Source organism: Carlito syrichta, unplaced genomic scaffold (genome assembly GCF_000164805.1).
Source record: "Carlito syrichta isolate Samal-C Ts95f unplaced genomic scaffold, Tarsius_syrichta-2.0.1 Scaffold150267, whole genome shotgun sequence".
NCBI lineage: Eukaryota > Metazoa > Chordata > Mammalia > Primates > Tarsiidae > Carlito > Carlito syrichta.
The window spans coordinates 56423-73206 of NW_007094363.1; the positions used below are offsets into that span (position 1 = coordinate 56423).

Below are 16784 nucleotides of genomic sequence, written 5' to 3' on the forward strand. Positions count from 1 at the left end.
GGGGGGGGGGGGGGAGAGAAAGAAAGAAAGAGAAAAAGAGAAAACCCAAGACCAATATTCCTTATGAACACTGATGCTAAAGTCCTCAACAAAATACCACCAAACTGAATTCAAAGCATATTAAAAGGATTATACACTATAAACAAGTGGACTTTATTCCTGGAATACAAAGATAGTTCAACATATGAAAATCAATTAACGTAATGTACCACATTAAGAGAATGAAGAAAAAAACATATGATTATCTCAATTGATGCAGAAAAAGCATTGAACAAAATCCAACACTCTTTCATAATAAACACATTCAGAAAATGAAAAATACAGGCATCTTCTTCAACATAGTAAAGGCCATATGTGAAAACCCACAGCAAATGTCAAACTCAATGGTGAAAGACTGAAAGTGCTTTCTCCAAGATCAGGAACAAGTCAAGAATGCCCATTTTCACTGCTTATTTTCAACATAGTATTTGAAGTTTTAGAGCAATTAGGAAAGAAGAAGGAAGTAAAGACATCCAAATTGGAAAGAAAGAAATAAAATTATCTCCATTTGTATATTACATGATTTTATATTCAGAAAACTCTGAAGATTCTACTTTTAAAAACTGTTAGAACTAATCAACAAATTCAGCAAAGTTGCAGGACAAATCAACAAACAAAAATCAATGCATCACTACACATTAACAATGAGCAATCTAAAAAGAAAATTCAAAAAGTAGTTCCATTTACCATGACATAAAAAAAATACAACACTTAGAAATTCACATCACCAAAAAAGTGAGAGTTGCACACTGAAAACTACAAAATATTTCTGAAAGAAACGAAAGCAGACATAAATAAATGGAAAGACATGCTGTGTTCATGGATGGGAAGACAATATTGTTAAGACAACAATACTACCAAAGCAATCTTGATTCAGTGAAATCCCTATCATAATCCACTGGCATTTTTTGAAGAAATAGAAAACTTCATCCTAAAATTTATATGGACTCTCAAAGGAACCCAAATAGCCAAAAAAGTCTTGACAAAGAAGAAAAAAGTTGGAAGATTCACACTTCCTGATTTCAAATTTTACCACAAGGTTACAGTAATCAAAACAGTGTGGAATCTGACATAAGGGCTGACACATGAACCAATGGGACAGAATGGACAGCTCCAAAATAAACCCTCACATATGTGGTCAGATATATATTTTTTGAGTCAGGTTCTCACTCTCTCGCCCAGGCTGGAGTGCAGTGGCATGATCATGGCTTAAGGCAACCTCAAAATCCTGGGCTCAAGCCTCCTGAGTAGCTGGGACTACAGCCACACACCACCATGCCTGACTAATTTTTTTATTTTTCTTTTGTAAAGACGAGATCTCACTATATTGCCTAAGCTGTACGTGAACTGCTGGACTCAAGCAGTACTCCTACCTTGGCCTCCCAAAGTGCTGAGAGTACAGGCATGAGCCATCACACCTGACTAATGGTCAAATAATCTTTGACAAAGATGCCAAAACCATTCAGTGTGGGAAAGGACAGACTTTTCAACAAATGGTGCTAAGAAAACTGGATATCCACATGCGGAAGAATAAAATTGGAGCCTAGCCTAATACTGAATACAAAAATTAACTCAAAATAGATCATAGACCTAAATGTAAGACTGAAAGCTATAAATCTCTTAGAAGAAATGTAGAAGAAGACATAACATTGGATTTGGCAGTGATTTATTGAATATGACCCAAAGGCATAGGTAACAAAAGAAAAAATAAACAAAGTGAACCTTATGAATATTTAAACATCTCTTTCCATAAAAGGGCACTAGCAACAAAGTTAAAAGACAACCTACAGAAAAGTAGAAAATATTTGCAAACTACATATCTGATAAGGGATTGTTATCTAGACTATAGAAAAAACTCTTAAAACAACAACAAAAATACAAATAATCTGATTTAAAAATGAGCAAAGGACTTTATAAATAGACATGTCCCCAAAAAAGATATATAAATGACCAATCAGCACATGAAAAGCTGTTCAACATCACTAATCATTAGAGAAATGCAGATCCAAACCACAATGAAATACCACTTCACACCCACTGGGATGACTACTGGTCATAAAACCAGAAAATATCAAGTATTGGTGAGGATATGAAGAAATTGAAACCCTGCGCACTGCTGGTGGGAATTTAAAGTAGTGGAGCTATTGTGAAAAACAGTATAAAGTAACCTTTAAATTTTTTAAATAGAATGACCATGTGGTATAGCAATTCCACTTCTGGGTATATACACAAAGAATTGAAAGCAGGGACTCAAACATTTATGCTCATAGCAGCATTATTCACAATAGCCAAAAGGTGGAAGCAACTGGCATGTCCAACAGCAGATGAATAAGTAAATAAAATGTAGTATATATGTATAATAGAATATTATTCAATCTTAAAAAGGAAAAAAAATGGCTGGACTTGGTGGCTCAGCCTGTAATCCCAGCACTCTGGGAGGCTGAGGCAAGTGGATTGCCTGAGCTCACGGGTTTGAGACCAGCCTAGGCAACTTGGTGAAACCTCACCTCTACAATAGATAAAAAATTAGCCGGGCACAATAGCACGCGCCTGTAATTCTGGCTCCTTGGAAGGCTGAGGCAAAAGGATCGCCAGAGCCCAGCAGGTCAATGCTGGGGTGGCCATGAGTATGCCATTGCACTCCAGCCAGGGCGACAGAGTGACTCCAGTGCAAAAAAAAAAAAAAGGAAAAAATTCTGACACATGTTATGATATGGATGAATCTTGAAGACATCATCCTATGTGAAATAAGCCAGTCACAAAAGGAGAAATATTGTATGACTATACTTATATGAGGTGCCTAGAATGGTCAAATCCATAGAAACAAAGTCAAATGATGGCCATCAGGAGCTAGGGGAGAGGAAAATGTGAGTCACTGTTTATTGGATATAATTTCAATTTTGCAAAAAGGAAAGAGTTATGGAGATAGATGATGGTGGCTAAATAATATAAATATACTTAACACTGAATTATACACTTAAAATTAGCCAAGATGATAAATTTTATATTTTGTGTATTTTATCACAATAAGAAATTTTTTTTTCAGTTGGAATCTCACTCCATCGCCCAGGCTGGAATGCAGTGGTACACTCACGGCCACCCCAGCATCGACCTGCTGGGCTCTCCTGATCCTTCTGCCTCAGCCTTCCAAGTAGCCGGAACTACAGGCACGCGCCACCACACTCAGCTACTACTTTTTTATTTATTGTAGAGATGAGGTCTCGTCAAGTTGCCCGGGCTGGTCTTGAACCCGGGAACTCAGGCAATCCACTCGCCTCGGCCTCCCAAAGTGCTGGGATGACAGACTGAGCCACCGAGCCCGGCCCACAATAAAAATTTTTTTAATAATAAATTTTTTTAAAAATCAGTAAGAAACAAACAAATGTCCCTAACAGAAAAGTAAACAAAAGACATTAGCATAAAATCACAGTGCCTTACACCTGTAATGCCAACAGTTTGGGAGGTCAAGGTGAGAGGATTGCTTGAGCCCAGGATTCAAGACCAGCCTGGGCAACATAGTGACATCTCATCTCTACAAAAACAAAAAAGTCAGTCAGGTGTGGTGGCACATGCCTATAGTCCTAGCTACTCAGGAGGCTGAGGTGAAAGAATGCCTGAGCCCAAAAGGTAGAGGCTGCAATAAGCCGTGATCATGCTACTGCCCTCCAGCCTGAGTGACAGAGTGAGACTCCCAACTTAAAAAAACAAATGCAGCAGGGTCTCACAATTCATCACCTCCTTCTTTCTGGCTCTCTAGGCACTGGGGACCCTCTTCCCTTCAACCCTGTGATGTAGCCCCAGGGCTTCGTAGGTGGCAGATTCATTCTGTGATCTTTGCTGTCTTTTCTGACTGCTTTCCATCCAAATGAACACTCAAAGGTGAGGTCCTGAGATGCCCACCCTTCTCCTTCATCATCTAGCTCCCAGGACCTCCGGTCAGCACCACCTAAGACTTCTACCCCAGGTACACCCCGCTCAGCCCTGCTGCTGGCTGTGGGCCTGGCTGCTCCCTCTGGAACTCCTGCCGGTGCCCAGACCTTCACCCAAATCTCCATCACATTCCCCAGATCGGTCCTAGACATCAAGCCCAAATGATGCCCTCCTTCTCCCCAGAGCCTGGCCACACAGTCTGGCCATGTGTTTCAGACTTGTGTTGTTAGCTTTGCTTCCTCATGGTCACCAGTCCATGGCCACCTCTGGTGCACACCTAGATAAGCAGTCATCCTCGGCCTTGGCTGACGCATCATGCCTGTCCACCATGCACACTGACTGGCCCTGACCTGGTGATCAGCACCCTTCCCCACTGCACCCCCAATCTCTAGCTAGACTCCTGCCCCACCCCATGGTCATTCCCACATCCGGCTCACCCCAGCCTCCCACAGGTCAATCTGTCACCATCTTCCTCTGGAAATTCTATGCAACCTTAGAGGTCTCCTCCAAACATGCGGTTTTCCTTCCACTGAGCCTCTGCCTTCTCCTAGAGGATTCTCAGTGCTGAGCACAGAGCAGGCATTCAGCAAGTTGTCCGTCGTTGTCTGTGGCCAGTCACCTCATGTGGACAGCCCTCCAGACACCTGGGGTATCTATCTTACAGTGGCCAGGGGCTGGCCTTGGGCTTTTCATGCACAGATGTGGTTTTTCTCCCCAGGTCCACTGAGGGCACCTGCAAGGTGCTGAGCCAGCCAAGCCTCTGGCTCGTGTGGCCCCCACCTGCTGGGTGCTGCTGCCCCTCCCAGAATCCCAGGGCATCGAGGGGTGGGAAGGGCTTGGGCTCACCTTGGGCAGTGCCAGCTCCTGGTCCAGGCCCACGCTGATTTGGCACATAAGATAGAGACTGGCTCCAAACAGGGCCAGAAACAGCAGTATCTAAGGAGAGAAAGGCTGCATGAGACCTCTCTGCCCAACAGCCCCTCCATCGTCCCCCAGATTTGAGTCAGTTGGGATGTCATGGGAAACATTCTGGAGTTGGGCAGACTTTCATCCAGCCCTGAGCCTCAGCACCTGGACCTGGGCACCCTTTCCACCCCTCAACTCAGCTCTCTGTGAGGCAAGGTGCCCGTCTAGTCCCCACCTTCACATGACTCAAAGTCCACTCACCACAACCCCTCGGGTGAACCAGTGCAGCAGAAGCGGGGCGTAGATCTTGCGGAAGAAGCCAAGCAAGAGTCCCTTGCTCTGGCCTGGCGGGGGCAGTTCCCGGGGCTGGACGCAGCAGCAGATGTCCAGTCGGGAGGCCTGGAGGTGGGGAAGCAACCCCTCAAGGTGGCCACAAAGCAGACCCCAGGAACTACCTCCCTCCCTTGAGGAGTGCCAGCCACCTTCCGTGAGTGGCCCGTGCCAGTACCACTCGTGGGGACATGTGTGCCAGTATGCTGTTTGCCTTTTGTTTTCTATCTTGATGAAATATATTTGATTTTTACACCATCACCAACAGCTCGACTCCTGTCAACCTCTCATTTATTGTTCACCCGTGAACAATACAGGTTGCAACTGAGCAGGTCCATTTATACGTGGATTTCCTTCCACCTCTGCCACCCCCTCCTCGTCATTTTCCTCCTCCTCAGCTTACTCAACTCAAAGACGACGAAGATGGAGACCTTTGTGATGATCTACTTCCACTTAATGAAGAATAAATAAGGTTGGGCTCAGTGGCTCATCCCTGTAATCCCAGCACCTTGGGAGGGTGAGTCAGGAGGATTGCTTGAGCCCAGGAGTTTGAGACCAGCCTAAGCCATACACCAAGACCTCATCTCTAAAAAAAAAATCAAAAAATTAGCCGGGCATGATGGTATGTGGTTGCACTCGGCTAAAAAAAGGAAAAAAGAAAATCATAAGGAAAAGAAAATACATTTACTCTTTTTTTTTTTTTTGAGTTGGGGGGTTCTCACTCCATCGCCCAGGCTGGAATGCAGTGGCACAATCATGGTTCACCACAGCCTTGAACTCCTGGGCTCATGCCATCCTCCCACCTCTGTAGCTGGGACTACAGGCACAAGTCACCATGTCCAGCTACTTTTAAAAATTTTTTGTGGAGACGGGGTCTGGCTATGTTGCTCAGGCTTGTTTTGAATTCCTGGGCTCAAGTTATCCTCCCACCATGGCCTCCTAAAGTGCTGGGATTACAGGCATGAGCCTCTGCACCCAGCCCACTTATGATTTTCATAATAACATTTTCTCTTATCTAGCTTGCCTTACTTATCAGAGTACAGCATATAATCCACATATACAATGTATGTTTATCAACTATTTATGTTGTCATAAGGCTTCCAGTAGTCTATTTTAAGTTAAGTTTTGGGAGAATCAAAGTTATATGTGAATTTTCAGCTGTGTGGAGGGTTAGCACCTCAACCTCTGTATTGTTCAAGGGTCAACTGTATTTTATTTCACAACCTCATGTCCCTTAGGAGGTTTGATCATATTTCCAAAACGTGCCTAAATAAAGTTATTTTCCATGGGAAATTAGGGAATATGTGGCCCAAATATTCCTCTCCCAGCACAAAGCCCCTGCCCCACACCCCTCTCTCTGGGCCATCTCTGTGGCAGTGAGGCCACTCCATCTCCCAGCCAGGGTCCTTCGATCCCGGCCCAACTGCTCCTACCTCCTGCCTCTTACTGTCCAGGGAGAGCAAGGCCACAAAGGCTGACATCTGCAGCAGGAAGTCAAAGATCACCGCAAGGCCAGAGGTCAGGGCAAAGGTCCGCACAGCTGGCATGGGAGTCAAGGCCCCTGTTGCGGGGCAGAAGCTATCAGGGCACTCTGGCTTCAGGAACAGGGTGGGAGCCTACAGACACAGGGTGTAGAGGGAGAGGGGTCCGCCCCATGCCCACAGCCCTCTGAGAACTCCCGGGCTCCTGCACTAACCCAGCTGGCCCAGAGCAGGGAGGGTCTGCCCCAGACTTACCTAGGAAGAAGCAGATGGCCTCAGAGAGGCTGCATAGCAACATGCTGGGGGCCACCTTGCCCAGGGCTCGGCCAATGTGGACCTCCCGCGTCTCCCCGGGTCTCCGGGGCAGCCTCTGTGTGGGAACACCAGGGATAGGGATCAGAGCCCTCCGAGGGCACCACGCCTTGAAGGCCAGCAGGGAGCTGGCAAGTGTCCAGAGACTCCGCCAGGCCTGAGGAGTTGCTCTGACCTTTCTGAATCAAGAACAAACCCTACCACTCTCCATGGCCACACTTTCTGTTCCCAGGGTCTGGCCCGGAGACATGCTTACTGCATGTGGGATGTCTAGAGCATCTGTGTTCTAAGCATCCTTGGAACTCCAAATGTCCACCAGCATGGAGAGGTTAAAACTACTCTGACTTGTCCTTATCATGGACTGCTATGTAGCAGCAAGATGGGAGGTGACTCTAATGTACTAATATAGAAAGCATTTACCAAAAGTTGTATGGGGTTAACAAAAAGTAAGTTCCAGAATGACACAGATGGGATGAGCTCACTGATGCCAACACACTCTATTTGCTACAGGTGTTGTAAACATGAATGTCAATACACACAAAGAGTCTTCAAGAAGACCCAGCAAATTGATGCCAAAATTCCCTCTGGCTAGGAGGCTAGGGCTGGGAGTAGAAGGGGCAGTTGGCAGCATGGAGAACGCCTCCCTTCTTACCTGGTACTCAAGAACAAAGATGAAGATGTTGTCAGCCCCCACAGCCAGCACCAGGAAAGGAACCACTTGGAGGATGACCAGGGAGGAGCGAATACGCAGGTAGGAGAAGAAGCCCATGGCAGCCATGACTGCTCCCAGGACCACGGCCACCCCGCCCAGGCCCAGCGTGGCTTTGGAATCCACCTGCAATTCAACCAGACTCAGCCCCCTAGCCACCACGGCACCTGCCCAATATGCTCCCCAGCCCAGGCTGGGGGTGGGGGTCACACAGGCAGCAGGCAAGCACCCTCGGTGCCCACATGTGCTCGGCACTTCCCCCGGTGGTGTCATGCCGAAGCTCTTCTGCAATCATCCTCCCAAGGGCAGGTCCGTGGCACCCAGAGGCACACAGGTGAGCCTGCCCCATCTTCCCTGAGCAAGGCATTTTAAGTATTAGCTTTATATTTGGACAGGTGGAGGTACGTTAGGTAACAGAAAGAAAACTGCTTTTGACCTTCCAACACAGAACACTTCCAAGAAATATCACCCTTCCAGGGAGCCTCTGTGGGTGTGTCCACTTTGCTGCTTTGAGGTACTCTGGTTAGGAAAGTTTTAGAAGACCCTGCTGGAGATGTCTGGAGCCCTGGGCCTGCCCAGCTCACTGTGTCCCTCCCACTTCTTACCACCAGTCGTCTCCAGCTGGAGTAGCTGCCCAGGGCCACGGAGATATACAGGAAGATGACCACATAGCTGACAGCAAAGATGGGCAGGTCCTCAGCTGTGGTGCGGTTGATCTCGTCCTCCAGAGACCGCTGTGAACACACACGTGACCAGCCCCACTGACCATGCCTACTCCAGCCAAGCCAGCTCTCAAGAGTTCAGTCACTGGGCACTCACCATGTGTTGAGTCACAGTGTCCAGTAGCCCGCCATAAGCCCCAGTGAGGCTACAAGAACAGTAATCACAATCTCTCCATTCTGAGTGTGCGTTCCCTACCCAGGGTCACTCAGGAAGGGCCAAGGCCAGAGGAGGTACACAGGAACTGACCTCAGAGACTACCTGGATTGCACTTTTAGAGCTGGGAACCCCATAGCCCCTACCTCGGCCATGAACGTGACCCGGAACATGCCAGCCGTCCGACGTTGGAAGGCTCGCATCTCCTCCAAGAAGGCTCCCTCCCAGAGTTTGGCCTGGGCCAGACGGGGGTCCTCAGCAGGGTAATTGTTGAGGGAGAACGTCATGATCAGAGCCTCTGCCTCAGAATAGTCCTTCCCTAGGATAAGAAATGCTCAGCCCCCTCCAGCTGTCCCCTTTTCCCCCTCCCCCACTCCAGCTGCACCCCCGCCTCCCACTCCCACTCCTCCCCCACCATGGCCTTACCCCCTACATGCCACTTCTCTCAGTCAAAGGCAAGACCCTTGGGCCCAAGCACAAAGCCAGAGCACCTGAGCAGAGCTACGAGATGAGGAAGTGGTAGAGAGGAGGCAGGACAGGGTTGGCCTGCAGCTTCCTACACCAGGTCACCTGGGCTGCAGGAAGCTTCCCCATCACTCCCACCTTCCTGCCTATTATTCCTGCCCCAATATAGCATCTTGCTTAGCCTCCTGCCAGGGCCCACTCGGCTTACCTTTGTACCCACCCACAGCTAGGAAAGGGAAGACCGGGGCCCCATAGTCAGCCATACAGCTCAGGGCCAGGGCCGTGCCATCTTTGAAGGTGAGCGGGGCGCTGGAGGAAGACAATCACAAAAGAAAGAGGCCTTTTCTGGCCCTGCCCAGTCCTGATGGCCCCGCCCTATCCCCTCCACCTGCCTCAGGCCCACTGTACCGTGGAAGGTGAACTGGGAGCCACTGGCCACACATAACCAAACTCAGTGAGTCCTGAGTGACTTTCTTCCCATGAGAGTTCATGCGGGCCCCACCCACGGAGTGGGTTAGAGCTGACTTTGTGCCAGGCAGGGGTTGCTCTGAGCACTGTCTCTCTGTGCTTCTCATGTTCTCTCAAACCTACCCAACCTGCCCAGCTCTGTCGTTTTCTGACTCCTAATTGAAGACAGCAGATTGAGCATCACGCCATGGAGTCTGGCACAGGCTCTGAAACCCTGCTCTCTCAGCCACCTCCTCCTACCTGGGGATCCCAAAACCCTTCAGTTGAGTTCAGATTCAGGGCCCTGGAGCCCAGGAACCAATGTGCCCACAGTTGACCCTCCTGATGCCCTCAGACGAGTCTATATGCCCTTCAGTGTAACCCATTTTGAAAGCTCCTTGTTGCAGAGACTTGAGGGGATACCTGAACAAAGCTGTCTATACACTCTCGGCTCTGAATGAATAAGAGCATCAGTCACCAGCTGTTCCTGAGAGTGCTGGTGGCTATGTGGCCTTAAGCGGTTCACCACACCCCTCTGGGCCTGTTTTCCTACCTGTGAAATGGAGATCATCGAGCCACCCAAGAGTTAACACCCAAGAGCACCCAAAATTAAAAGAAAGGTCATGTACAAGGACTATAAACCTGCGCTCAGACATGAAGCTGGGCCAAGCCACCAATGCCTCCCCGGAGCAACCAACTGCCCCTCTCGGTCCTTCCATTTCTGAGGAACATCCCTTGGATGCATGCAGAGACATTCCGGGAAGTAGCCTAATCTTAGAGCTCAGCTGAGGGGTGCAGAGCCAAGAAGTGGGGCCAGAGAGCACGGCTCTTTTGTCTAACCCAGTAGTTCTCAAAGTGTAGCCTGGGGCCCTCAGGGGTCCTGGAGACCCTATCAAGGGTCTGCAAGATCAAAACTGTTTTCTTTTTCTTTTTTTCCTTTTTAAGATAGGGTCTTGCTCTGTTGCCCAGGCTGGAGTGCAGTGGTGTGGTTCCGGCTCACCACAGCCTTGGCCTCCTGGGGTCAAGGGATCCTTCCACCTTAGGATCTCCAGTAGCTGGAACTATAAGTGCATACCACCACACTCAGCTAATTTTTGTATTTTTTATAGACACGAAGTCTCACTACATTGCCCAGGCTGGTCTCGAATCCCTAGGCTCAAGTGGTTCTCCTGCCGTGGCCTCACTAAGTGCTGGGATCATAGGCATGAGCCACCACATTTGGCTCAAGCTGTTTTCATAATAACACTAAGATACTATTTGCCCTTTTAACTCCCACTTGCTCACGAAGCAGAGTACAGAAAATTCGTCTGCTCTGCTCCAACCTCACAGAACCTCCACTGCGCCGGCCCACCTGCTGCCCTGTGTTCTTGACCTCTCAGCCCTGTGGTCTCATTGGCATCTTATTTGCACCACGCCAGAACAGATGGAGCCAGGGACTGAACCCCAAACAATGTGAGGGTGTATGACTGTGGCCTGTCCTAGGACACCCAACCCTGGTGTCTGAGACTATCCACAGTTCCTGCCTGAGGGCACCTTTTTCCCTTCACGCCAGGGAACCTCATGGACTACCCATGGCCCTACAGGGCCCGGCACCAAAACAAGCAGAAAAACAAAGTAAACACAAACATGGCTAGGCCAATCAGATTCCTCCATGAGACTCGAACCAAGAGCATGCAGGATACTCTCACATGTCAGAAGTTCCTCAGAGTCAAGCAGGGTGGCTCACACCTGTAATCCCAACACTTTGGGAGGGAGAGGCAAGAGGACTGCCTGAGCCCAGGGGTTCGATACCAGCCTAGGCAACTTGGCCAGGCCTTGTCTCTACAATAAATCAAAAAATTAGCTAGACATGATGGTGTATGCCTGTGGTTCCAGATATTTGGAAGGCTAAGGTGGAAGGATCGCCTGAGCCCTGCAGGTCGAGGTTGAGGTGACCATGCGCATGCCACTGCACTCCAACCTGAGCAACAGAGTAAGATTCCGATTCCAAAAAAAAGAAGCTCCTTAGAAAGACCAAGTGAATATATAAAAACATCATCATATTCTCTGTAAACATGTGTCAATTAAATAAATAAAATGGCATAGAATTTGTATGTAATATGCACACATTCTTCTGTATACTTTAAATCATCTCTAGATTATTTATAATACCTAATACAATATAAATGCTATGTAAATAAATAGTCGTTATGCTGCAAAAAAGAAAAAGAAAGAAAGAAAGAAAGACCAAGTGAGTCGGAGCTAAACATGCAAAACTGCTGCAGGGGCAGGAGCTCTGGACAAGGGAGTGGGGCCGGAGAAGGGACAGAGACAATCAGGCACACCGCGGCCCCAGGACAGAGCCCTCGGAATAGCTGCCCCTGGTCCCTCAGGATGTCTGTATGCCTGGCCTGGTTCCCAGGAGGCCATGGCAGCCAACCCCCTGACCCGCTCCTCCACTGCACCTTGCCAAGGACTCACTTGGCACAGTAGAGAAAGTGGTCCCTCCAGTCGACCTGGGAGGTCTGCCCTGTCAGCGTCTGGTTGGCCGTGAGCAGCAGGCGTGTGCGGTTACTCTGGAAATACTGCAGAAGGCTATTGATGCAGCAGTCGGAGAGACTGGCATTGTCTGGACTGAGGGGGGCGTAACAGATGTCCTGCAGGGAAATGTTGCGCTGCGCCTCTGGCGACCACACCTGGAGGTGCCGCAGCCTCTCCTGCAGCTCCAGCAACTCCAGCAGCAGGTCCAGGGCCAGGATCCCGCTGAAGTTCTTGGACCCCAACAGCAGAGAGTCATACCTGTAGCTAGACCGGTTGGGAGCCGTCAGAATCACCTGGTTGGTTCGGAAGAAGGGGCCGAAGTGCTGATCATGGAAAGCCTTCTCTCTTCGGGCTTGGCTACTGGGGGCTGACCACAGCTCCACAGGATCCGTGGTAAGCTCCATGAAGACGAGGCCCGCTGCCAAGGACACCACCACAACACTGGACAGAACCAGGATGGTCAGAGGCCATGAGGCCACCCATGTGCCCCAGCCCTGGAAGAACTGACCAAGGAGGGTGTGACTGGAGAGGCTGATCCTGTCAGAGAGGCTGTCGCCTGCCATGGGATCCTTCCTCTTGCACTGGTCCTTGTCAGAGGCCTTGCGGAGGTACACAAGGAGGATGGTAAGCAAGACAAAGACAGAGCTGAGGATGATCACGAGGGCTATCCCTCCTGGCATCCGGCCCAGGTAGAAGGTAGGGTCTAGGGCCTCGGGCTGGGTTATGGCAGGGCAGGACGCAGCACAGTCCTGGCAGGAGCAGGCTACTGTACTGTTGCCTTGGGTCTCATTGCATGGTGCAATCTCCTTGTTCAAAGGCTGCATCCCGCCCCCTAGGGCCTGGTCAGGCTCTGAGAGGTGGAAGGTGATGTCCAGTGGAGCCAGGCCATTGCCCGTGTCTCCCTGGAAGTTGAGCCAGCGCTGGGCATTGCAAAGGGTGGAGCCGTACACGCCGCACATGGTGCCCACGGCCAGTGTGGCAGCCGCAGGGATGCGCACGCGGCTGCAGGATTCATAGGTCTGCTCGGCAAAGCTGCGCTGGTAGAAAGCCTCATAGGCCACCACGGCGGGGGACTGGCCTTCCTCTCTCTGGGCCACGCGGGTCACGTTGATGAACAGGCTCTGGTTGGGGCTGCAGGTGTTATGGCAGTGCAGATTCACGAAATTGTCAGAGCAGGCTGGGCAGCGGGTGAGGAGGGCCTTGGTGATAGACAGGCTCGCCTCCAGCGACACCAGCTGCTTGGCAGAGCAGCAGGCTTGGGTGCTGGGGCCATTGTAGAGCTTGGGGCAGATTCTTTGTAATAGGAGCAGGTGGCTGCCCATGATGTTGCGGGCTGGTGTGTTGGACAGGCAGGACACATTGGACAGCGATGTGAGGCCTCCGGACAGCTCTGGGTTCTTCCCACATTCGTCATAGAAGGCACAGTAGCCGGCCTGGTGGATAGGTGTGTACGGTTCGCTCTGGGTCTGTGGAGCAGAGTAATGTCATTCACAGGCCTTGGCACTGGTCAGTTCCACTGGATGCTCTCCGGGCAACAGGCGGCCAGGGAGGGCATGGGGTAGGAAGGACACAGAGCAGGGGTAGGGAAGGGATCCGTGGGAAGCCTCCTGGGGGCATGTGCTAGCTGGCCGGTGTGGGAGTGACGAGTGGATGGCGCAGCCAGGCCTTTCTTCCTGGGGGTGACTGGGTCGCCAAAGAGAAGGTGACCTAGTAAATACGTCTGCTGTTTAGGAAGGTCACGCTGGAGAGGACAGGGGACAGATGGGGAGGCAGAGGTGATGCCAAGGCACCTTGTGGGTGCTAGGCTCTGCCCACACTGCTGTCAGCCTGCATCCCCTAGGTGCACACTACATCCACAGGCCAGCATCTCTTGGAATTCTGTGCAGGAGTCCATACCCCCCACCTTCATCAGCTTGAGCTGAAAGCCATCACCCACCTCCCAGATATGTGGTGAGCGAGGAACTTAAGAGGCGAAAGCCTTGGACTTCCTCCAACGCCCAGGACACTCAGTCCTCTACAAGTGACGCTGATCAGGAAACTCTCCCCCCCGCAGCACCTCCTTGACTCAATCCTTCTACCACAGGTCAGGATCCCACAGCAGGGCCAGGAATGGGAGGGATTCAGAGCACCCCAGTCCAGCTGCCTCTCCCTGACTCTTGTGTTCATTCAAGCCCATGAACTGGACACCCTCACCCCGCACCCCTCCTGTGGGAGGCCTGAGATTCCTTGTGTGTCCAGAGAACAGCCTGGTCCCCAGACTCTGAGGCTCCCTCACTGTCACTCGGCAGCCCCCACCTGGTATACAGCTGTCCCCAGGGCCCCCAACCAAAAGCAGAGGGGTGTGGATTCAAGCACTTGGACTCACCAAGTGCAAGAGCAGGGTCCAGAGCAGCCAGCTCCTCAGGCCAGCCTCCAACATCCCGGGTCTGGGAAGGGTCAGCGGGGAGCAGGGCCAGGCCTCAGGGACACCAGGGACAGCCAGGGATAGCCGAAGGCTGAACGCACATTAAGGGAGCCTCTCCCCCTTGATGACAGCCCTGGCCTGACTGGGCTGGGGACCAATGAGGCTGAGCCCTGCTGGTTAATAATCCACCAGCTCTCATCCCTCTCACCCCTCAACTGCACCCCACAGGCCCCCCTGTGAGATGAGCCTCCTCGTGGAGGTGCTGGGGTCTCTGCCCACTTCCCAAAGCGACCAAAGCCAGAGGGCCGAGCCAGCTGGGGGTGACAGCTGGCTGTTAGCCCCCACTTGACCTCTGCTGGAGTTGGCGCCAGGGCCAGAAGACACAGGTGGGATCAGGCACCAGCTGGGCTCTGGCCTCGGGGGCTCAGCAAAGTCCCGGAATCTCCACGGCCTCCCTGGCTCAGCCTTAGGCCCCCACTCTGCCCCTCCCCCTCTTTGGACCAGGGCCAGTTGTGGGCTCAGACAGCACCTTCTGCACGATCATCCTTAGCAACTGTTGTTAATTAATATTAACAGCCTGATAACAGAGGGACACCGAGGGTGGAGTGACGCATTAACAAAAGTCCTCTCCTCCAGTCAGCAAAGGGAAAGAACAGCTCATTTCAGGGCGTGACAGTTGACAGAGATCCCAGATGGAGTGAGACTCTCCTTCTCTCACCTCGCTCTTCCTTCCCCCACCTCTCCTGGCTTTTCCAGCTTGTCCCTTGTTCCGGTCTGGCCCACCAGCCAACCTTAGTGGGTGACAGAGCATGGCTGGCAGCCCTGAGCTACAGCCCTGCCCCACCAAGGACCAGGGGCATGGTACACACCTTCTGCTCTCTCCTGATAGGAATTTTCAAGGTCTCCCTTGGGCTCTCACTATCACCAGGATAGGCCATGACCTTGGCCCCCATTGCCAAGGCTAGCTTCAGATAAGGGCAACCGGTTCAGAACATCTCCTGTGCGGCCATCAGCTAGAGACAGCTACAGGGAGAAACCTGCTGCTCGCTGCCTAGTTCAGCTGTCTCTTGTGTTCCAGGGACCCTGGCCTGACTCATCAGGGAACCACTCAGGCTCACACAGGGGCAGACAGAGGCTGAGGGGAAGGAGACCAAGACAGGGCCAAGCGGACCCTGAAGGCTTTAAGACAGCTGTGGTGGAGAGGAAGGGGTCAATGGTCCAAGCACTGTCCCCTATCCCCTGGCGGGCAGACCCTGAATCTCTACCACTCACGAAGCTGGTCTTTCTGCATCCTTTGTTCTGGGTGTTGTCATCTGGTTCCCCTAGAAGTAAACCCTGAAACAAGGATCCCAGTGCAAATAGTTTATTTAGAGGTGACCCCAGATGGCAGCAGTAGGTGAGTGGGGAATAAGCCAAGGAATAGAAGGAAGCCAACCAGGACGTGTTCAAGAGCTGCTCCTGCCCCTGGGGACCTCCAGGAGCTGGTGAGGACATGCCCCAGAGGATCCTCTCCAAGGAATAAGGATGTGGGCCACTTTCCTGCCACCTCCATCTACCACTGGTTGAGAACACTCGTCAAAGTTTTAGTACTAGCCTTGTGGTCAGCACACTCCATGTCAAGAGCCCCAGGCAGGGCGGTGGCTCTCATGGCAAGAAGTCACAGCTGGCACACGTGGGGGCTACAAGTACCAAGGGGAGGGGCCCAGTGCCAACCTAGCACCTGCTGCAGTGGGTGCAGGGCCCACACGCCTGTCAAGGTGAGACTCTGAAGTCCAGCTTTGCCCAGCACAGCAGCACATATAGATGGAGCTCAGATACATGATCTCTTGGGGTCTTTTCTGAAACACAAACAGCATGAGAGTTGTATAGTTCAACTCAGAATAAAAGATGAAAATGTGGGCTGGGCTCAGTGGCTCAACCTGTAATCCCAGCACTTTGGGAGGCCAAGGCGAGTGGACTGCCTGAGCCCATGGGTTCGAGACCAGCCCGCACAACTTGGCGAGACTTCGTCTCTATAATTAAAAAAAAAAAAATTAGCCAGGCATGGTAGTGCACGCCTGTAGTTCCAGCAATTTGGAAGGCTGAGGCGGAAGGATCCCCAGAGCCCAGCAGGTCGACGCTGGGTGGCCATGAGTGGGCCACTGCACTCCAGCCTGGGAGACAGTGAGACTCCAACTAAAAAAAAAAAACAAAAACAAACAAAAAAAACATTTACCCACAATCTCACCACCCACTGCCTATGTACAAGTCCCTCCAGGGCCTTGCCTCGGGGCACATATGCTAAGTTGCGATCACGTGATGTGAACACTCATGCGTTTAGATTTTTCTCTTGACTTTTAACATAATTACACACCATTGCCTTTAG

At 51.0% G+C, this 16784-nt stretch overlaps 1 protein-coding gene across 3 annotated transcripts in view; it reads right to left on the reverse strand.

Moving 5' to 3' along the window:
- NPC1L1 (NPC1 like intracellular cholesterol transporter 1) overlaps window positions 1-14477 on the reverse strand; it is a 29684-nt gene extending 15207 nt beyond the window's left edge. Inside the window, exons 1-10 of one of the 3 annotated variants that reach the window (XM_008050552.1) lie at window positions 14381-14477; window positions 11956-13481; window positions 9257-9357; window positions 8730-8902; window positions 8313-8441; window positions 7651-7833; window positions 6942-7056; window positions 6639-6766; window positions 5137-5274; window positions 4816-4905 (exon numbers count right to left, since the gene is read on the reverse strand). In XM_008050552.1, coding sequence (XP_008048743.1) covers window positions 4816-4905; window positions 5137-5274; window positions 6639-6766; window positions 6942-7056; window positions 7651-7833; window positions 8313-8441; window positions 8730-8902; window positions 9257-9357; window positions 11956-13481; window positions 14381-14434 — 2637 coding nt within the window. In that variant the 5' untranslated portion in view covers window positions 14435-14477. Of the gene's footprint in view, window positions 1-4815; window positions 4906-5136; window positions 5275-6454; window positions 6767-6941; window positions 7057-7650; window positions 7834-8312; window positions 8442-8729; window positions 8903-9256; window positions 9358-11955; window positions 13482-14380 lie in introns of those variants that run through there. The other 2 variants (XM_008050553.1, XM_021708824.1) reach the window with 2 other exon arrangements.
- Between the last annotated feature and the right edge of the window lie 2307 nt (window positions 14478-16784).